Source organism: Dunckerocampus dactyliophorus, chromosome 11 (genome assembly GCF_027744805.1).
Source record: "Dunckerocampus dactyliophorus isolate RoL2022-P2 chromosome 11, RoL_Ddac_1.1, whole genome shotgun sequence".
In the NCBI taxonomy this organism is placed as follows: Eukaryota; Metazoa; Chordata; class Actinopteri; order Syngnathiformes; family Syngnathidae; genus Dunckerocampus; species Dunckerocampus dactyliophorus.
This window is the reverse complement of record NC_072829.1, coordinates 28,859,108-28,883,071: the sequence shown is the minus strand read 5'-3', so window position 1 is coordinate 28,883,071 and position 23,964 is coordinate 28,859,108. Positions and strand designations below refer to the sequence as shown.

General features: G+C 41.6%; 1 protein-coding gene across 3 annotated transcripts in view; it reads left to right on the top strand.

The window, feature by feature from the left end:
• Positions 1–18,273, top strand: part of pcdh11 (protocadherin 11) — a 209,958-nt gene extending 191,685 nt beyond the window's left edge. For all 3 annotated transcript variants that reach the window (XM_054793110.1, XM_054793109.1, XM_054793108.1), the window contains one exon: positions 9,184–18,273. In XM_054793110.1, coding sequence (XP_054649085.1) covers positions 9,184–9,644 — 461 coding nt within the window. In that variant the 3' untranslated portion in view covers positions 9,645–18,273. The remainder of the gene's footprint in view (positions 1–9,183) is intronic.
• The last annotated feature ends 5,691 nt before the right edge of the window (positions 18,274–23,964 follow it).

Sequence of the window (23,964 nt, the reverse complement as noted above, 5' to 3'; positions counted from 1 at the left end):
CTGTCTTTTTGTGACTTTTCACTCTGTGCTGAGACTCTCAGATAAAGTAATCATTAGATGCTGTTTTCTGCCTGCAATTACTTTCAGTTACAACTGGTCAAACTGCAGGAAAGCGAGGCAAAAAAAAAAAAGAAAGAAAGAAAGAAAAAGGCCGGAGAGTGGACAAGCGTAGATGGATTACAGGAGGGGAAGTGTGAAGGTCCCGCAAGTGCTGATAAATACGTATGTGGCTCGGAGACTCGCTGTTGTCAGCGACGTCTCAGTAAATGCATCAGAAGTAATTAGTCTAGAGTATATATGGATGACCTCACTCCCCTCTTATCTGCGTCACATTGTCTCCTTTGAGGAAGGCTATTCATTACATTGGTCTCTATTTGTTTGAACTGAAAAGGCATCGCCGTTTCTTCCATCTTGCGGCTGAATCACTGTGCAATTTATGTTTCCAGCGCCGTTGTGCCAGCTAATCGGCCCATGTAAAAAGATGGATGCAAAAATGAAGGCTGCATTCATTACACGTTCAGAGATGCAATCGTGTTCGTCCACAGTTGACAAGATGGCTGTTTCGTCCTTCGACATGACACCACTGACCTCTGTGCCCGTCATTGATCTCCGCTTTCCTTTTTTTCCCCGATTCCCACAATGTACTATTTACATCCTCCTCCACGCCCTTGTCACCAGTGAACGTGACAGCTTATTGCCTTCACCGGGGATTATACTGTACCTTCTCCTGATAACAGCAGAAGAAAACCAAATAGCCTTTTGAGCCTGACATGCGAGGAAACCTTTAGGTTTCTTGACTCCATGTGGACTTATTTCAGAGAGGTCACAAACTTGTGTGTCATAGTCAGTACTGTTATAGTGACGCGGAATGATATGGAGAATATGACAGCTAATAAAATAGCTGTGCCTATTCAAACATAATGTTGCCTTTGTTTTAACCCTGTCAGAGAGGTATTCCTTTCACCATGTGTTCCTGATACTGAAAACTCCAGCGCAATAACCAATTTATGAGAAGCAGCTCTCCGTATTCCTTCCACACATGTTTAGCACTTTACAGTTTCAAGCACATTTGTATTGGTTTGATTTTGCTTTTGTATGGGATTCCATTATATAGTGATGGTGTATGTACAGCTGCGAGGGCCACATACTGAAAAATGAAAGGATCCAAGGGCCACGTTGATATTTTGCCAAGCAACATACAGACACCGTAGTCCCTTGTTTATTGTGGTTAACTGCTTTTTGTAGAAAACCTGTTTAAGACCTTGTAAATATGGCTTTTAGCGTTATTAGAGCAGGCATGGTGGTAATGCTGGCGACGACCACAAGATGCAGACTAACAGGTTAAATGTCCATCCATTTTCTATGCCGCTAGGGTTGCGGGTATGCTGGAGCCATTCCAGCTGACTTCGGGCGAGAGGCACACCCCGGACCGGTCGGCAGCCAATCAAACCACATATAGACAACCATTCACACTCACATTCATACCCACGGACAATTAACCAAGCATGCATGTTTTTTTTGGAATGTGGGAGGAAACCGGAGTACCCAGAGAAAACCCACGCACACACGGGGAGAACATGTAAACTCCACACAGAGATGCCCAACGGAGATCCAAACCCAGATCCTCCCGACCACTAGGCCACCTTGTGTGCATGTTTTCTTACTGCTGGAGTGCAGCAGCAGGGATTGAGCAATAAACAGGCTTACAGCGCAGAACATGCACCTAAAATGCTCAATGCACCAACAAAGGACTGATGCAAAAGGCTGAACTAAATAATCACATAGAAATAAGGAGAAGGTGCGCTGGAACAAGAAAGTAAAGGTGAAGGGAAACTGAACGGAACAGAACAGCAAGTAAATACAAAATAAGAGCCTGAAACCAGAACTGCACAAAACGGTAAAATAACCAAAAGGTCACGCAAGCAAACATACACTGACACTCTAGACATGAAACAACACCCCTGTATCATTTTTCCACCTGTATTACCCAATATAGTTGACATAATAATAGATATTTTTTTCTGTTGTTGTTGTTGTTTATTTGTTAAATTATGCCGCGGGACCATAACAAAACAGACGCGGCCTACAAATGTGCCCCCAGGGCCACTATTTGGACACCCCTGTTGTAAGCTGGTATGGATGGAGAGGAATGCTTGCTTACTGACATTAATGTTGCTTTACCCCGGTTGAGTTAGTCTTAGTTAATATTTTTGGACTTTAGATCGAGAACACTATACGTCAACAAACAGCCTTTTTCATCTTTCCAAAAAGTCTCGGCTGCAAAGAAAACAAGCAGGCTGCACGATGACAGCCTCTGAATCAAAACTTTACTGGCTGAGTTAAACAAAACAGCTAGTTTTATGTGCTGCCAGCATGCAGCGGAGGTTCTACTGTTATCCTGGGATTGAGCTTGACACTTTTATTTCCCAATACAGCGCGCCTGAGACAATCGCAAGCAAACATTATCATTCAAAACATGAGCATAATCATGCATGCGGGGATGGAGGAAGCGTGCAAAAAATGTGTGACATCACCGGTTGACAGTTCCAAGGGTTTTAGGCATTCGGTAAAATATTTAAAGGATCAGCCTAGTGTTTGTGGCCCGGTCCACCGTCCTGTTGGCTGCTTCCAAGAGTTCCAATGTCCTAGATGCATGCAATTATCCTTTTAATTAGCAATAATGAGTTTGTGCACGGCGAAATAATGAGCTGAATCATGGTATGTGTGCAGACGTTAATGTGAAGCTCATCAGGACGTAAGCAGCTCTGTCAGTAAATATCATCAAGTGTCCTGTTAAATAATCATAGTACTGCTCGGAAGAGCTTTAGTGTATGTGTGTGTATGTGCTGTTATCTTCCATGGCCGTCAAAGGGGGGAAAAAATAAACAAATGCAAAACGAATAGACGCATAGCGTGTAAGGTGGCACTTAGCTCACAGAAGCTCTGCACTGTTTGCCGGCAATACAGTACATCAAATCAAACATTACCTTGAAGCCAAAATAAACTGAACAGGAGAGGGGTTTTTATTCAGCTTTTAGCGCAGACCGAATTACACATGGCAAACCAAAGCCTTATAAATATTTAAAACCCTGAAATGAGAAAATAAGCTTCACAACATTTCCTTTTTTTTTTTTTATCCGGGACTAACAGATTGGATTGCAAACCATCTTGGGAATGCAATTTGTCTTATGCAACCAATGTATATGTTTAAATGAAAGACTTAAATGGACATTGTGTAGGGAAGCATTGGGTTTTGCAGTGAATTTTAATGTCTCAGCTTTGGTCATTTTAATGAATAAATGTTGTATTTCTGGAGTGTCAATGTTTATACCAGCCTTTGTGTTTAACCTGAGCACACAAGTGGAAGGTTAGCTGAAGGTGCATGCGGTGGTGTTCGATCTTTGCAAGCTTTTTCTGTTTGATAGCCGCCAAAGTGTGCAGTCGTTAAGATCAAACTTCAGCACTGTTGAAATAAGCAACGTATCTAATTATGACTGAGCCACTAATTTAGCCTGCAGGCTGTTTGGAATCAGATTGTGAACTGAATCGTCACTTATCTGGGTGAGGCCGAACTCGCATTAGATGTTTAATTGACTTCACCGAGCTAAATGGGTGTTTTTGAGTATCACTTTGTTTCAAGTTACTTAAATGAGAGGAGCTTTGCCGTCGTTTGCTATGATCCCCACTTGTCTGTCATTCACATTTTCCTTGAAAGGAATGCAGGCAAAAAACATTCACATCGTCGGGAAGATGCGGACCGCTGGAGATGTGTGATTCTTCCCAAAAGCTCCGCAGGGTATGGGTGTTTCTCCTGAATACAAAAGACAGCAGCATCACAAGGAGGCTGCAGCGTACCTTTAACTGACAAAAGCAGCCAAAGCTGCCAACGACATCACTCTCGCCACGCACCCACCCGCCTATCCAGACTTCCCCCGTGGAATAGGAAGTAGCACTGGCCTGAGTCTCGTGGGGAAGCTGCATTCCAAATGTGAAGGATGGAGCTGTACCGAGCCATAAATTAGCTTCCAGTTGTAGCCTTCAAAAGTTGAGGACAGGAAGACAAATGTGAGGTTTTGGTTTACAGTCGTCCCTCGTTTGTAGCGGTTAATTGGTTGCAGACCCGAACATGTTAATAGATTGAATATTTTTGTATTTAGAGCATAGAAAACATGTTTATGACTTTCTAAATATAGTTTTAACATGACTGGAGCCCTGTAGACATGAGACAACACACCTATAGTCACTTTTACACTCCTATTAGTTCATTGTTTACACTACATTGCAACTCTCACGCTGCAAGGACACGAGGCAGCTGCTAACTCGCAAGCTAACAATCTAGCGAGCTAAACAGTTTGCTTCAAATTTATTTCTTCTAAACTTAAGAAGCCATAAACTTACCACTTCCACATGGATGGGAGGAGAACTTTTTTCACTCTATCATGTGGGACATGCCATGGCTGACTGATGCAGTGTGAAGGTAATATAACGTGAGCTAATGTCACATCGATGTTTTGTGTCATTACTGCCGCCTCGTGACCAGAATAGTACATACCACTTGTATTTCAATGTGTTTTAACTAATAATAGACTCTAGTCAACCACAAAACAGCATTCATTTAGTAATTATTTCATTTCTGAAAAAATATAGCGAGGGAGCGATAATCGAACCGCGGTATTGCGAGGGACAAGCGTACAGTACATTTATGTCTCCGCTTGCCAAATGATGTTTATGTGAACTTTTTCCTCAAAGGGCCACATCCTGAAATATGAAAGGATGCAAGGGCCAACTGCATCCCAGCTTTGTGATATAAGCGAAAAATTATTAGTATGAACTGCGCTCTTTGCTCTTTTTTTCCACATTTTTGCTGCTGTTTTTTTTAAAATGCATCTTCTTATATAACCTTCATAAATTTCTTCTCCATTATATTTCAACTCCATAATATTTCAACTTTATTCTCATAATATTATAACTTTTTCCCCAACCTAATTTTCCAAAAATGTATTTTTCATATTACAACTTTTTTCTTTAATATTTCAACTTCCTGCTACTAAAATGATGTTATTTTCCCCTCTTGATATTACGTTATTCTCGTAAAATTACGACTTTTCTTCATAAGACTGCAGCTTTTTCTTTCGTAATATTTTGACTTTATTCTAGTAATTTTACTGCTGATTTAAAAAAAATAATAATAATTTTTCTGTTAAATTATATTTTTGGCCCCAAGGCCGCACTTTGGACACCCCTGTACTAACAGTATCACCTCGTTCAACCACAGAGAAGAACAGAGTCAGAGGCTTGGCTGTGGCCTCCGTGTTGTAGCTCAGAGAATGACAACGCGGGACCCATTTTTGCCTTAATGAAGTTGGTGACCCTTTGAAAGGTGACACTTTTATACCACCCAAAGGATTTATACTCTCCTTGTCCCAGACTCTAATTCAATATGGGAGGGACTGACGAGACTCCACTTTGGGCATGCCACAGGCCACAACATCAGCTCTATTAACATATCTTTACATAGGTAGTAATGTTTGACTGAAAAGAGTTGTTCATTTACTGTAATAATGTTTATTATTGTGGTTGTATTTTGCAGCGTTGCATTGATTTAGCTCTTCTCGTGTTGTTAAATAAGGTAACCACTTTGTTCTTGTGAAGCTGCTTGTTTAATTACAGCTTTTATACTGGATCTTTGATTGTGTGGTGTGTTTAATAAAGCATCCAGGAAGTGCAATGCAGTATCATCATCAAGATGTTACTCTCTTGCAATTACAGATAGGCAATGTAATTTCACATCTGCGGTGGCTCAGAAACCACACAATAAAAGTGCATGAGACTGCCAGCCCTCAAAACAGACCAGGGGTCCTCAACGAAAGGGAAAATGTCTTGAAGCAGAGGTTTGGAACATCATAATCATCATATAGAATGGATGTTGTGGGACTGCCTTGGTTGACGCGTCTCTTCAACATGGCATGGAAGTCGTTAGCAGTACCTGTGGATTAGCAGACTGGGGTGCTGGACCCCCATTTACAGACCGGTGAATGGAGGGTGTTTTCCAACCACTCCTCAGCTTCCATTGGAAAGTCTACTGCAGAGTGCTAGAGAGAAGGGCACGACCGTTCCCGGTCGTAGAACACTGGGGCAGCTTTACATCCTTGCAAGGGTACTGGGGGGTGCATGAGAGTTTGCCCAACCGGCATTCGACCATGTCCCCCATGGCGTGCTGCGCGGGGTGCTCCAGGAGTAATGGGTTTGTGGCACGCTACTATTTGCCATTCGGTCCACATGGCCAGCAGTAAGTCGAGCCCGTTCACACCGAACGTTGGCCTCTTCCAATGCTGCCTTTTGTCATCAGTTCTGTTCATTCTTTTTATGGGCATCGTTTGTAGGTGCAGCCATGGCCTTGAGTTTGTCCAGTTAGGCGGCCTTAGGATTCCATCTGTATTTACGGATGATGAGGTCATGATGGCCTCATCAGGATGTGATCTTTTGTGTTTACTAGGGTTCTTTGTAGCTGAGTGTGAAGCTTCTGGGATGATACTCTGAACCTCCAAATATGAGGCCATGGTTCTCAGTCAGAAAAGGGTGGATCGCACCCTTTGGGTTGGGGGTGTTGCCCCAGGTGGAGGATTTCAAATAACTCAGGCTCTTGTTCATGAGTGAGGGAAAGCTGCAGCGCGAGGTCAATAGCCGAACCAGGGCAGCGTCTGCAGTAATGCGGTCGATGTACCGGGCCGTCACGGTGAAGAGAGAGCTGAGCCAAAAGGCAAAGTTCTCGAATTACCGGCTGATTTACATTCCTCCCCTCAACGATGGTCACAAGCGTTGGTTAGTGATCAAAAGAGCAAGATTGCAGATTCAAACAGCTCAAATGAGTTTCCTCTTTGGCAGGAGCTCAGCTTGGCTATAAGGCAGAAGCTCAGAGCAGAGCTGCTGCTCCTGAGGCGTCTGGAGCATCTAGTCTGGATGTCTTCTGGACGCCTCCCTCGTGAGGTGTTCCGGGCATTCCCAGCCAGGAGGAGGCCACGGGGTCGAACACTAAAACACAGAAACATAAAGAAGTGTGCGCAAAGTGTGCGCAAAAACATACATTTACAAAAAGATTTCAGATGTAAACAATCCAAACTAATATTAAGAACTAAACAGCTTCAACCCCCATTTTTTCTTTTCCATTGTAACATTATCAGTTAATTTACTTCCTTGGACTCACTCGACTCTCAAAACTGCTCTGAATAAATTATTTGGGTGGCTGAGTCTTATCAGATGGCAGGAGTAACTACGCACGTGATTGCTCTGTGTTTGCTGTGTGCATATTTACTAAAATATGTGATTTTATATTATATTTATATTTATATATATTTACTAAAATATGTGATTTAAAGCCACACGGGTTAAAATAAGTCTATTGTAAAGAAAGTTGCAATATTTAAAGTACAAGCACAAAATAATATAATAATAGGCCTGGGCCTGATGAGGAAGGTGTCAAGGACCAGATCCAGACTGGAGTCAATCTCATGAGGACTTTTGTTCAAATATGTATACAGTCCATTGTTTATCGTGGTTAATTGGTTCCAGACCCAACCCTGAAAGGGAATTTCTGCGAAGTAGGATTCCTTATTTATAAATGCAACATTTACATAGTAGTTTTTTTTAGCATTATTAGAGCCCTTTAGTCATGAAATAACACTCCTATAATCACTTTTACACTTGTATTACCCAATATAGTTGACATCATAATAGAAAATGAGACGTCTCAAACATAAATAAGACATTACATAGACTCACACGTTAGCATTGACAGGATGCTTGGTGACTAATGTCTCATCAATGTTACGTTCCTGACGCCTAGTGGCCTGTGTTGTAGAATACTGCTGTAATGGCGCAGTGAACATTCACACAGGAGCTGCTGTCAGCCACTGCTCACATCAGTCACTGACACTGTCCACAATGCTGACCATGCTAACCCTCAGCAACTCTACAGTAGCTAGCTGATGTCACACACGTCACTTCCCAGGCCTCGCCTTTTAAAGGCACACATCTTCTACATGCCTTACATTTGTATTTTTGTTCCTTTAACAATGTCTATGATAGAAATTGTTAATTTGGACCAGTAATATGTACAATTTGCTATATATGCATATGTTCTGACTAATAATAGGCCGTATTCAACCACAAAACCATGTATTAATTAATTAATTTTGGAAAAAATACAGTGAGGGCGCAATGTTCGAACTAGTATTAATTCAGCTTTTGTGTAATGCCATCAAACCATGAACAAGGTGGCAAATATGTGCACAGTGCATGACTGCAACTCTTTGTGCATAAAGCGAAAAGTCATGCCAGGGTCCAAAACCCATTTCATTATTTATAGCGTTCTTACTTATGCAAATATGCTAAATAATTTCTGCGTGACAGCTTGAAGGGGTGGCATGGGTGAGTGACGTGATGTTCAAACGAGAACCTCTCTGTCCCTCTCATGGCCGAGGAAACACAAAAGTGGCATGCTCCTGGTTGCCTTGGTGCACGCTGTTTTACATTCTAATTATCTGGCTTGACAGGCTTTATTGCCAAGGCTCAATGCTGAGGCCTCACTGCAGACTCATTCCACATGTGATGTCAGCGCAGGGATAATGAGATAAGATCACTTCAGAGTGTGCATCCTTTTTTTTTTTCAACCGTACAACCAGCCTGGATATTGTCACAATTATGCATTGATACATTGTTTGTGCCTTTTCATTTTAATAGTCCTTTTTAGACGAGGTTTACTTGGGATTCTGAAAGTTGAGACGGGTGTTTCGAGGCGTGTCACACTGACAGTGACTAAAATAAACAATGTTTGTGTGAATGTTCATTAAATATTTAATGCAGAAAAGCCAATCTGGGGTACAAACAGCGAGGCTTTTTTTTTTGAAGGTGTAATTAAGCTACAGGGAATTTGTTGCATATTGTAGGTAAACAGACAGCGCCCTGGGAATACCAATGGAAATTAAATGCTCTGCTAATGTTTTCCTCATTACAAGATGAAATGCAGCATTTATCACTAACTTTCATTTTGCTAAAAGGCTGACACTTTGTGGGTCAACCATTGATAAGACAACGGCTTTGTTCATTTTTGATCGATGATTCATCACATTTCAGCGTTTTAGGTGTTCTAACCTGTTCGAATAACAATGTCCTTTCCGTCTCCAGCCATCGAGGTGAACCTCCAGAAAGCCTTGGCCGAGGCCTCAGAGACGTGCACCCAAGAGTGTTTGATCCTGGGCCACTCCGACAGCTGCTGGATGCCACCGGTGCTGGCCCAGTTCCAGAGTCCGGTCAGCGGAAGCCCCGCCTCCACCCCTACCTCCGCTGCCATCTCCGGTACGCTCCCGTCCTTTGGCTTCCAGCAGAGCTGTGCTCGGGGAGCCAAGGCTAACATGGGCAGCCTGGGCGTCATGGATGGCCGCCACACGCTGGGCAGGTCTGTGCCGAAAAAAGACGAGTTGGACAAAGGGCTGAACCGGCCGCAGTTCTACAACACCTTGGATAGACACAGTAATAAGAAGGAGGACACCGTCAAGGTCATCCCCCTGGCCAGCTTCTCGTCCCCTGGAAAGCAGACGGCAACCGGCGGGGGCAGCAGCGCCTTCCTACACGAGCACCAGCTGTAAGAACATTGGCCTGGCATCCTGTACATGTGACTCCATCCAGCTTTTTTCAGTGACTTCATTCTTAGAATCTACGCCTACGTGGAAGTATGCATCATTTGAAGAAGTAGGACCAGCTCGCCTTTACTAATTAAGACTTCATGAACAAACTGATTTCATCATGAACACGATACTTTTCCGATGAGGTCCGTCAGAAGGCCTTTTAAATGTGCATCTATCGTGTTGTAATACTCAAGCTCGATCTCAAGACTTTTTGGTGTCTCATCTCAGAGACCATTACACTTTTCCTCAAACTTAGATTTAAGGGACTCAGGATTTGTTCTGAAGACCACTCAAGACCAAAACTGCATAACAGTACAACCAGAATGCCCAGAAATACCGTACTGACCTGAATATAAGAGAGTATTTTTGAGATAAAAAGTCTGAAAAAGGCAAACAAATTGGCGGCAGGTGACTTCTCTACAATCGAGGCACAGCTTTTCTTCCTGTCACTCACAGACACCTTGAAAAAGTTTTATATTCGGTTCAATACGGTAATTTAGTAAGCATTTAGTAATGATGTTTGGTTTTGGGAAATACCTTGTTTTAAATCGTCCCTCGTTTATCGAGGTTAACCTGTTCCAGACCCAAAGTGAATTTCTGCAAAGTAGGATTTAAAATTAACTTCCTGTGCGCCTCTCTATTAGGTCCCCTGGGGCAGTGCTTCCCAACTGGTCAGTCGTGACCCTAAAGTGCCGTTTTCAGTTGGTTGCGGGTCTTTGCCTGGGAGGAAAAAAATGATGTAATGACTCGATGTCTGTGAATGCACCTCGTCTTCTTGTCTGTGCCGCCATGAGGTGATTGTCATGTCATGTTGGGTGACTTTGTCAAGCTTGTGCGGAAAGGAAAAGTGGGGGCTCCAGCACACAGCTGCAGATATCTGCTGGAGACACGCGACCCATAAAGAGAGACAGCATCTCACCGCTGTAGCTCGCGTTGTGTTGCGTGGGGGAATTCTGCCCACAATGTAGACTGCTCACATTTGAAAGTTAGTGTCCGTCTAGGCAGCCGCGTCACCATTGCGAACAGTTGCTTTGAATAGACGCTACTTGAAAAGTTTGAGTTGAAAAATTTCAGCAATTTGGGTCGCCGCTTGTCATTGAAGGGGGTCGGTGGGTCCCACAGCCAAACTAGTTGAAAATCACAGCCCCAGGGAACACATTTATAGTAGCACACACGAGCAGGTGTCTTATTTATGTCTTAAATGTCTTATTTGCTGTTATTATGTCTACTATATTGGGTAATACCAGGGTAAAAGTTACTGTAGGGGTGTTATTTCATGACTAGAGGACTGTAATAATGTTAACAATTGCATTCAGAAGGTTTTCTATGTGCTAAGCATGAAAATGTTCCACTTATAAATAAGGAATCCCACTTTGTGGAAATTCACTGGAACAACGAATAAAACAAGGGATTGCTGTAATCATACAAACCTTGACTTGGTCTTGGTCTGGACTTGGTCTCAAATCCTCATGGTCCTGGTCTCGGCATTTTGTGTGGTCTTGACTAATAGAGATTACATCACATCTACTGTCGCTGACTATTTGGATCAGCACCAAATTGGACACCGGTATAGAGTAGATATCCAACTTTGTGAATTAATGACATTTTAGATCCGTGGATCCACGACATAATTCTTTGTTTTCTTTCTTGGCACCCCCCACAAAGTTTGGTGGAAACATGTAAAGCAATTTTCCTACTGACTAACAAAGAAAGCTAAATATTAACATAACGTCCTTGGTGAAAATGTAGTCAATACCAAAGTAGTTTCATCACAGAAAATAAGAAGAGTGATTTTTGCAATGAGTGCAGTGATGTGTTTCGTGATAGAATGGGACACTGTACTATACTCCTCTTTGTGCCCAGCTTGGAGCAACTGCGCTCTAAAAGACCATTTACTCATGCAGAAACAAATGCAAATACAGTACGTTTGAGTGTGGCGTGAGCTAATTTGGGCTAAATGCTAATTACGAGCCCTGGGTGGTGTTTCTATTCGAGGCCTAGTGAAGTGTTGCTCTGTGTAACATGCAGCACAAACTCCTTTGGTGGCGGGAGATGTTGCTTTTGTCTTGGCTGAGTGTGTTTCAGAAGTCTATTTTGGTCGGGGTGGAGGGGACTGTGGAAAGATTTGGAAAAAAAAAAGATTTGAAAAGCATAACTAGGCCAACACTAGACAGCGCTGCTAATTTTTGTGCATTCTTCCCACCGAGGACCGCTAAAACTAGGAAGAAACACAAATAATATAACACAAACACATACCCGGGATGTTTACCATATGGTGAATACGCCATCCCTGCCAGCTCCATTAAGAAAGTGCTTCGCTGCTAAAAGTCGTCTTGTTATCTCGCCTTGAAAGGTGCAGATGGATGCGCTTTGGAAAGGCAACTACCCCCACACTTCCTTTTGTTTCTGTTTCTCATATTTTGCTGCTCAGATTGGTGCACATAATACCGATCCATGGAGCCAATTAGGAACTTCTCTGTCTAATTACTTTGATGTGTGATGTTGGTAGCGACCCTTATTGCGGTTTAGAGGTCCATAGAATGGTTCTCGGGGCTGGCTGGGAACTTGCTTTGCACTTGCACCAGCAATGACAAGGTGGTAAGACCTTGAAAATAACAGCTTAATATGCTCCTGCTCTGCCTGCATCCCAATAGCTTGCCGCTAATTACCAATATATGTTTCCATGCAGGGCTCTTTGAAGGCACATGATTATTCATTTAAGCTGATGCTCACAGTATCGCAGTGAAACATTACATTTTTGTCACGTGCATTCAACTTCCAGGTTCTAACAATTCTTCTTGGAGGAAGCAATGTAAAATGATTTCATTGATTCTCGGCTCAAACGGCCACTATCATAAAACCTTTATTAACGCTAAAGGCAGTGTTTAAAGTAACTTTTTTCAACTGTCGAAAGAGAATTGAATCACTATATAATAAAACGAGTAAACCTTAAATAAAGTCAAGCTATGTGCCTTTGGAAGACGTCCACCAGATGCATACAGTCATGTGAAAAACATGACTAAATAAATTGGATTGACTTGAAATTTCTCACACAGCTGAAAAAAACACCCACTGTAACTTTAGGGTGTAAAATACAACAACAGCAGAACTACAATCCGTTCTAGAAAATCTGACTCAAATAGAAACAAGAGCTGGAAGGTGCTTGTCACTGCCGTTCTTCCATACAGGAAAAGCCAGCAGAAAGTCAAATGCATTCAAAATATTTTTATGCTTTGCTGAATGAATGAATGAATGAATTTGCCTGCCAGGACGGAGGACTATATACCCAAGTTCACCAGGAGGTGATCAGACCTTTACAACAAAGTATCAGAACTTTTCCTGGAGAAGGATAGGGTGCATGTACTTCATTTACAGATAAAACGTAAGAACACAAACGTTTTCCAGTTAATTAAAAATGTAAAAAATGGGACTAAGAAGTATTTGAAAACAATTTGAACATTTTTTTTCAAACAAAAGTGAATTATTCTCCCCTTTTTCTTATTATCCTCTTAATGAGCAACCTGTATTTCCATAAAAACAACCTCCAACAGAGTCAGTGCCTCAGCAGCCATGAACCTCACTGCACGTCACTGCGCCATATTGTACATTAACTGGGAAACCGAGGCAATTTTTCTTTGCAAACTGTCAACGTAAACCAGGCTAAATGGGGCGTACGCTAACCGATAATTGTCCGTGAGTCATTTGTCTAATGATTACAAAACTTCATAAATATACAGTCATGGAAAAAATGATTAGCCCACCCTTGTTTCTTCAGTTTCATGTTCATTTTAATGCCTGATACAACTAAAGGTTCCTTTGTTTGGACAAATATAGCAATGACAACAAACATAGCTCATAAGAGTTACATGTTTTGGCAGCACAATGCTATAGCTAGTCATGTAAGAACTTGAGTGATTTTGGTTATTATCAAGAAAACCATGGAAGTTGTTAGATATCAACTCTTATAAGTTATATTTGTTATCATTATATTTGTCCAAACAAATGTACCTTCAGTTGTACCAGGCATTAAAATGAATCAATAAACTGAAGAAACAAGGAGTGGTCTAATCTTTTCAAGACTCAATATACTACATGTATGCTAGCATGTCTTCCAAACTATTTACAGCACAACCGATAGGGGGCGCCACAGTCACAAGAGGAAAATTAGAACACCCCGTGGGAGAGGGAACAGGATGATGTGTGCAAATTGACACCATCAGCAGACGAGCAGCATAACATAACATTTCATTGCTACGTACGGTTTAAAGATGTAAATTCCCAACAGGGCATCTGCCTGCCAAAATGAAATGTGTTTTTTTTTTTTTTTTTTTTTTTTTTCCCAGAAATACCGGTTGAAAACTTTTGTGGCACGTGACTTTGGATGTTCCACGGTGTCAGACTTGGCATCGCCACAATGCAAAACGCTTCTCAGCATGGTCATAAACACTCGGAATCACTTCCTGATGATGATAACCGCTCCAGAGTAACTTTGTGCTGGAACAGATTGGGTGCAGTATAATCTATTGCAACGACATTAAGTGGCTCTGCTTCCCGCTAACACCCAAGCCAGGTGTCTACATCGCTGGGTTTATGATTCATGCGATTCATTTCCTTGTACCATCTTGCAAATTGGGAACAGCCGTGCATTTATAATGTCGCATGGCCTTCGCAAGGGAAGGGGGGGCAAGGCAAATTGTTTGCATGCAATCCGCTGCCGCTGCTGCTGCCGCTGCCGCTGCCGCTGCCACGGCCTATTCCCTTACGTCCTCGGCCGTAAGGGATTTTATCCTTGTGAAGAGGATTTATCTGAGATTTCTCAAAAGGATCACCTAATGTGGCACTATGTTCGTGACAGGGGAATGAGTCAGTTCACTCTGTAATTATGAAAACGTATTCAATTGGAAGAAAGTGCGTTGGTCAGTCCATCTCTAAACACCACCAGGGATGTGCTGCCTCTTTGACAAGTTTGTCTGATTTCTTTTTTTTTTTATCACTCTTTTTATTACTTTTCATCTCATTTTTTGTCATAAGAAACACATGTACAACCATGATCAACATCTTAAGACCAGTTGAAAAGTTGTAAAAATGTACATTTTGCACTGTTGGATCTTACGGACGTTCTAAGTAATCCTTCCAAAGAATACATGGGCGTGAGACAAAAAAAGAATGAGTAAGCATTTTATTGCAAACTAGCAATAAAGTGAAACAGGCTGTTCATCAGCTGATCAAAAGTTTAAGACCATAGCTAAAAAAAACCAAAACCCCCCTAAAATAGAAATAAAATGTTCAGTATGTCATGCCATAAATGTCATGCCAGTAACGTTGGAAGCCATCACGACCGTCAAGGTTACATTTTTTTTCTTATTGGAGAATAAAACTTTCTTCCACCTTTCAATGTCCCATGTTTGGTGCTCTCCTGCAAATTCCAAACTAGCAATTTTCTGGCGTTGAAGAGACGAGGCCTTTGAAGATGTTTTTTGTTGTTAAAAGCCTTCCCATTAAGATACCGTATGACGGTTATTGGACTGCTCTCGGCATCAGTAGCAACCTTCATTTGGGCCGAGAATCGTCCCATGTCTTCACTGACGGCAATGGGATCCTAGGGCTCATTTTTTTGAATGACTGTCTTATTGCATCCAACCTCAGCAGCAATGTTACTCAACAATCCCACCGTGTTCAAAGAGAGAAAGCTTTTTTGCCTTTGCTACCAAGAGATCACGACAGTGCGAATACCTGACAGAAAACGACATTCAGCCCACATTTTTGTGAAGGTTTTGGCTTTTAAAGCTTTTGCTCAGGTGATGAGCAGCCTATTTTTTGACTCGCTCCCATTTCTTCTTTTTGCATTTTGGAGTTCTACTTAGAACCTCCGTAAGATCCAACCGTGCAAAATGTAAATTTTTGCCATTTTTGCCATTTTTCAACTAATATCTAACTATCTAACTAACTATCTGTAAATGTTGTTTCCATATTCAATCAAAAGGACCACACATCATTGGGAATGACATGCAGACAGTGAAATTGCCCCGACAAACCCAAAAGAGCCATTTCAGTCTCTGTTTACTGATTGTCAGCCTACGGACAGCCAAGACATTTAACAAACATAATGTTGCACAGTTAGGGTTCAGAAGAGGAAGGAGATACATTATTGTTGTTGGACTGTCTGAAAGATGTCACAGCTAAATTGTGTCCTTCTTGCCACCATGGAGGGAGAGAATATCCATGGATGAAAACACTGTCGTGAAAAATGTTCTTGAAATAATTTGTCCAATCACATTTGTACAATATGCACCATGTATAAGTATGATATCTCCATGTGTTATCCTGACTATATAATAATGTGCTGTCACGTTTCAGCGCTGAGTAAATGCATTAGTGGGATGTCGCTCAGGAGCCTCATTTGAGCTTATTTTTTTGTACGTCAGTCCTGTTTTTTCTCAACAAAGAGCAGATCTTCTGTATGAATGTACATGTGTTGCTTGTTAAAAGTTTTCATACGCCCCCCCCCACACACACAAACACACGCAAATACAAAGTCGGGGAAAAGCTGTCAACAATCACAGAATTCTCACTGCAACATTCTTCTGTCAAGATTTTCACTGTATTTTTGTTTCTTTTTTTTACATCTCTCATACAGTTAGAAATAGCAAAGATAGCCAGCGGAAAAGATAATTCTGCCTTTTGTTTTCAGACAAAACTCCAACTGCGTGTCACACGCTCAGCCTGTGACATCATTTGCATGAACTGTTTGGACCCCCACAAGGCGTTTTTAGCTCTTGACTGTGTTTCTGATGCACCCATCATTCCATCCGCTGTCAGTATTGACGTTTACTGCTGTACCTGTTTGTCTGTCTTATAGAACTGAACCAGTGTTACACGCACTGAAACCTTGCAATATGTGCATACCACTTTAGGGCCTCAAGTACATGCAAATATCCACCCCTGTCAGGTGACACTGTACATAGCAGTACCTCTAAGAAGTAGTGATACGACTGGACACACACAGTAAAGTTACAGGCTCGACAATGTATTGTTGAAGAAGGAACACATGAGAAAAGATGAGATGACAATCTCTGTAATGTAACATATGCATAATATTATCGACTTATGTTTGAGTCAGAGTGTGTGTGTGTTTGTGGGCGAGTGTGTGTGTGTTTGCACGTGTGGGCAAACTTGTCTACAGTAGATCCCCGCTTTTCACAGGAGTGACGTTCCTCGCCTACCAGCCAATGGCGAAAATCCGCTCCCACTTTAAATGGCTACATAAAAATGGCTAAATGAACTAAAATACTAATATAAGGCATTAAGACGATGCATTGAAATTGTGATATGTGGTATCTTACGCCGGTCACTATGTGTCAGTAGGTGAAACATACCGGCGCCAGACTTGATCGCCAGAACAGCAGGCTTTTATTGCAGGTTTTAATTATCTCACAACAGGCACATTTAAAATAACATAGTAATCATAATAATAACACGGGCTACTGTTACGGCCGTAATCCAGCTAAAACTCAACCCTGAACCCCAGACGTCACTTCCTGTCCACCTGTCCGGGACACATTTATGGCAACACACACAAGCACAAGTGTTATTTATGTCGAAAATGGCTTATTTTCTCTGATTATGTCTACTATATTGGGTAATATCAGTGTAATGGTGACTATAGGGGTGTTATGTCATGCCTAGAGGGATCTAATAATGTTAAAATCCATATTTACAAGGTCAGAAACAGGTTTTCTATGCTCTAACTACCTAAATATTCTATTTACTGTATAAAGAAGGAATCCTACTTTGCAGAAAGGGTAACCAATTAACAGTAATAAACGAGGGATTACGGTACTATATTTACCACTAATGAATGATAACAATGATCGATAGAATAGATGCCGCGCTTACGTCTGTTGCAGGGCCTCCCCCAAGCAACTCTGCAGGCCGCTGGGTCGTCCCGGCTAGCTGTCGGAGAAGGCGTTCTTCCGAGCCGAATCAATATTATCCACACTGCTTGCCTGTTGTAAATACAATAACGCCTTATGATCATATCCTAACTTGTGTTGACCTCGCTGCAGGGTTTGAGGCCAGCTTGTTAAAGGTTTCACTTTTACGTCCATGATGTGTTCAAGGAATGCCATACAAAGTGATGAAAAAAAAAAACAGCATAAAAACATACATATGCTGTACACTTTAACCTGGTTGGTCAAGTGTTTATGAATTATTAGGGTGAATGAGACGTTTTTCTGCTGGAAAAGATATTTTTGGAGAAAAAAAGATTTAAAAAAAATTTTGAACAAAAATCTAGAAATTTGCGGGGTCGTGAATGGTGTATCGTGAATGTGCGGGGATCCACCGTATACCTTCTTGCCACAATATTGTATGTATACAAATGTACCTTGTACATACTGTAACCTATATCAGAATATGATAAGTATATGCTTGTTAATTAGTTAGCAGTGAGTGAAGTCATGTTTGCTTTGAGAAGGCTTCAGTGCTTGCCAGCCAATCTGTATCGGTCCTTTAAATCTATACAGTCTGTGTTGTCATGCCTTTGTAAGATATGCCATTTAAAACTATATAAAAAATGACCTTCCATTAAGTGAAATCATTTTTCTTGTCTTTGAATTTTAATTGCGCAATTAAATATTGAGTCTTCAAAGTATGCCGCGGTCATGCTTGTCCTTTATTTACAGTGGACGCTTGGGCCTCCAACACCAGGCTTTAATCGGTTGACATTTCTGATTAATTTTCCTCAGGTTTAACATAACTGGACTGTATCGGTTCTAGGAATTAAACCTAATCATCTTCAAATTTCCACGTACTGTACAGGTGACCTTTTGACTTACATTTAAGCATAATTAATCCGTTATCTAGAAAGTTTGTGCCATAAATGTATGTAGCAAAGAGAGGCAATGTTACGAGACAAAGTTACGAGACAAAACACCAACAAAAAATATTAACACTAAACCATTAGGGGATTAATGCACAATTGGGGTCGCATGAATATGTCAGTATCAGCCATTCAGGACACACTGGATGTGTTAAAGGTCCCCAATGATGCAAACAAAGACTTTAAAGGAAAACTGCATTTTTGGGGGAATTTTGCCCATCATCCACAATCCTTATGTGAGACATGAGCACACGATTCTCTTTTCTTTGTGTTCCAAAGATACAAAAACAGGCAGCTCGTTACTGCACATAATGGGACACACATATAAAACACCTCTAAAAACCACCAACAAGGTTTGATGGTTTTATATCCATGCTGTAACCATGTAGTAATAGGCATCTTCATGATAACATGTAATACTTAGAGTATTTTGGCATACTTGGGCGCATTGATTTCGCAAAGCAACATGGAAACGAACGCAAAGTCAAAAACAAAAACACAGAAGCAGTGGCCGCAGATTCGATATGTAACGTTACCTCCCGGTAGGGGCATTGATATTCCCAAAAAAGTGCAGTTTTCCTTTAATGGTGTGCTAAGTGCACTATGTGCACCTACAGCCTGTTTATGAGCACCAAACGAGACGAAAATTGCTCATCTCCCATACTTATTGCCTCCACTTTTGAGAGAAGAGGAGCTCAAACGCTCACTTTTCAAGTTCCGTGTTTTCATCACGTCATGAAGGAAAATCTCCTTCCTTTTGCTCATGATACCGCCTCTGACCGAAAAAAAAAGGCTTTGCTACATATCTTAAAATGATGCCTCATGTTCCGCCATTTGTTTACTTTTTGGCGCTTTCGCTCAAAGGAAAACTGGAAATTATGTAACAAAAAAAGCTGCCCAATCACAGCTTTACGGTCCGAGTCACCTTTGACGCGGGGCTAGAATTTTTTGGAGATGCACATCAAGCTCTGTTGGAGGGTTTGGAGGGGGAGGAGCCAGCCGCTGTTGCTTACGTTGGTGCCGTGACATTGTAGCATACTGAAGCCTTGACAGTCAGTACGTTTATAGACACAAAAAACCCAACTAATTATTGCATGCATTCATTGGTAAACATCTTTTTAAAATGCTTTTAAACACCTTAATTAGATCGTGTTTAACATACCTACTGTAATTTCCGGTGTATAAGATGCTACTCTTTTCTCATGCTTTGAACAGTGATGCGGCTCATTTATGCCTAAAAATTACATTTCCCATGATGCTTAGAGTGCAGCTTGAAGAAGTAGTGATGTGGACGCGTCAAGTGGAAGCTAATATCACGTTTTGAAGTCTCCTGCAGCGATATTAAGTAAGTTTGATTGAGTGTAGAATTACTACAGCTTCTTTTTGGACGGCTCGGACCGCCGACCTTCCACTATCATCAACGGGTTTCAGAAGGCTGGACTACTGCGTGATGAAGAGGGTAGCTCAAGCTAAATGGCTCCAGACAAAACTGACAAAATGAGCGATAACAAAAGAGAGAGAGCGAGACTGGCAAATTACAATGAACAAATTAAGAGGCTGTTCAGTGGTGATGCTGAAGAAGACTCTGGTGGTTTTAGTTCTCAGGAGGAAGAGGAGGACAGCGATGAATGACTTTTCTGGTAGGCTACTGTTTAACAAGCCATATTACAGGAACTGTCTGGCACTGTTTCACTTGCCCTTTTTCTGTTTATTTAATCAAAAGTTTAAAAAAAGTCATCTTACTGTGCACTAAATATCCCATGTCACAACGTAGACACCTGCGACTTATAGACAGATGCGGCCTACATATGTAGAAATCGTCTTTTCCCTTTAAATTTAGCAGCTGCGGCTTGCATACCACTGCACTCTAAACCGGAAATTACAGTAGATTATGTGACTGAAGACCAGTTCCCTCTTGCATAGACTGTATACTCTACCATCAGTCGCTTATCAGAGCTGGCGTTCTGCACAAATATAAACCGGGATCCACAGAGGAGGAGTAGAGGAAGTCTCCCCTTTAGCATGCCATCTGCAGGATCTTGAGGTACCCATTTCTGGGGAAAGACCCCCTTTTTTCATTTGTATATCATATTGTAGCTTCCCGACAGAGGCACACAGTCTGACGCTTTTTTCAAACTTTATTGCTGACCTTAACACGCCAACTGTGCGGTGGTCGGTACCTGATAAATAAACTCGCACACACATTTCTCCATCGTTCTCCACACCAGCAACACCCACACATCCTCATTATCCACGAGTCACACTCACGGCGAGGTGCTTTCACAAACACCGGTATTGTGAACATCAACATACAACACAAGCAGATCGTTACTATATCATTGGTTCTTGCTCCCTGATACGGAATATCACCATCGCTATTACCCATCACCACCACTACCAGTGCTGAAAGGAGAATCTGACGTTTCAGAGGCACACGGATCGGATTAGAAATAGTGCATGTAAACAGGGAACTTGGAAGAAACCGATGATCGCTGTTTTATGGTAGACTATGATCTATTTTTGTCAAAACATATTGAGGTAGTATTCTGGTCACTAGGCGGCAGTAATGACAGCATTGATAAGACATTACCTTACACTACAGTACCTTAACACTGCATGAAGTCACAAAGTCAGCCATGGCATGTCCCACATGATAGAGTGAAGAACAAGTTCTCCCATCCCGTGTGAAAGTGGTAAGTTTTTGGCTTTTTAAGTTTAGAAAACATACATTTGAGGATAACTGGTTAGCTCGCTAGCTTAACAGTTGCAAAGTGGTGTAAACAATGAATACTTGGAGTGTAAAGGTGAGTATGGACGTCTTCGTGTCTACAGGACTCTAATAATGTCAAAAACTATATTTAGAACATCATAAACAGGTTTTCTGTGCTCTAACTATGCAAATATTTCATTTATTAACATTGAATCCTATGAAAAAAAGTTATCCTCTTATTGCATGTGGAAGTGGTAAGATTTTGGCTTGTTAAGTTTAGAAGAAATTAATTTGAGGCTAACTGGTTAGCTCTCTAGCTTTTGAGCTCTCTAGCTTGCAAGTTAGCGGTCATCTTGGGCCCCTACAGCATAAGAGTTACACAATGTGATGTAAACATTGAATAATAGGAGTGTAAAGGTCATGTCTACAGGACTCTAATAATGTTAAGAAACGTATTTAGGAAGTCGTAAACAGGTTTTCTACGCTGTAACTATGAACTACTATGTCATACTGTATATTTATTAATCCTACCTCTATATCGCGAAAAGTAACTTATCACGGTCGGGTCTCAAACCAGTTCTCCGCTATAAACAAGGGACGACTGTACAAAGTGGATAAAGTGCACCATACCGCTTTCTGGAGCCACACACTGTCGGACAAACACAGCTCAGCTCAAAACGTGCGTATTCCCCTACGGCGTGTTCTCACTGGGGCTTAGTAAAAGCACTTTTAAACTGTCTAAATTCCGGTATGAAGGCTAGATTTTGGCCAACACACTTCTAATACACGATTGTGGGACCTCTGAGACGTAAAAATACTTAAATAATGTAATAGGAGACCTTTAACAGCAATCTACTTAGCCAATAAACATTACCATGACGCTCACTACCATAAAAGAACAGAAATTGAGGCTTACTCTATCTCTCTTTCTGACAGTGCATCCATCCCTCTACCCATCCTGAAGAGAGCCGATATCTTAACAGCAACCTGTGCAACAGCCGCTCCAATCCCTCAGGGATATAGCTGCTTTGTACACACATACAAGCTCTCTGAACCACAAGCTTTACACAAGCAAGCTCCATAACAACAGTCAAGTCATCCCTGTGCTTATAACACACCAAAGCCTGTACAGGACTGTGTCAACTTGCCACATTACCAGCGTATGTTCAGTACCCACTCTCCCAGAGAGACTCGTCTGTGACCTGTTCCATTAGTCCTCTGCTGTAATTGGCTAATAATGTGACAGTGCCAGTGCCAAGGATGTCACAGAACACATGCATTCCCAACGACAGCAATCTGCATTTCCAGCAATTACTGCACATTTGGACAGAAAGGACTTTGTGTTGGTGGCAGCGCACTCGCAGGATGTACACCAGCCCACCCACTGCACTCCCATCTGCTAACAAGCTAACTTATTGTAAGCCCACTTTGTTTTCAAGGTGTCATCTGTTGAGGTACCAGGAGAACATATAGAGCTTGTCAAACACTACGCTCATTTCCAATTGTAATTAAACCGGCCATCAGGTACCTTGAGGCTGTTTAGTCAACAGCAGGGTACTAATTACGAAGATGACCTTTGGAATAATATCTGGTGAATTATTCATTGTTGAGAAAATAGCTTTCAAGACATTCCGACGACATCCAAGGGACGGATGAGTGTACACACTTCCTCAAATATTCCCCTCAAATACGTCAGTCTGTCCAGCAGATGGGCAGAAGTACAGAAAATGGCAGCGGAAGCGTCGCAGAAAGATAAAGATGAAGGCAGATGCCAAATGACATATCATAAACACTGACGGGATGGTCATTTAAAGTAAGTCTTGTTGACTGATGCAAGTCCTGAGTGGAAGCCATATTTGCTGAAAGAGCTAAGATGTCCACTCGATTGATACGGGGGCGATGCAGAAATGGTCTGCATGGATGAGGAGGGTTTGTGCACCAGCAAACTCTTACAAATAAGTGAATGATGGCTCTCTGAAAAGTTTGAACAGCTTCTCATATCAATCAGCGCTCATCAATCCGTGAATTCAGCATAAATTCCTTAGAACAAATTCTATCTACAACAAACTTAACACTGCAACCTGCCAGAATGCAAAAAGTAAAACAGATGGGACATGCACAAAACAACTCTACAAATTAGGGATGTCCGATATTGTTTTGTTTTTTTGCCAATAACCGATATGCCGATATTGTCCAACTCTCAGTTTCCAATTCTGATATCAACCGATACTGATACTGATATGTGGGATATGTGACATCCCATATTTCCTGTCATGGAAGGACTGGATTGGACAGGACTGGACTTCTTACCTTATTATGTATTATTATGTATTCTGTATATTGCACTCCAAATTTGACTCCCTGTCTACCCGTTTATATGAAGGCGGAGATGAAAGCCGAGCGACTCGCAAGAAAGTGGAGATTCAAGCCCTCGGTGTACCTTCTATTATTATGGGAAACCTGAATTCACTACCAAGCAAGATCGACAAGCTGGCAAGAACGTCAAGACCTTCAGACCTTCAGTGCTTCACTGAATGGCTAACAGCTAGCGTCCCACAGGCTAAAGGAGGTGGGTTTGCACTGTATGTGAACAAACTGTGGTGGCCACGTGAACTTTAAAATATCTATCTATACAGCATTTTGAAATATCGGTTGTCGTTATTGAGAAAAAATCTGATACTGATGTCTAT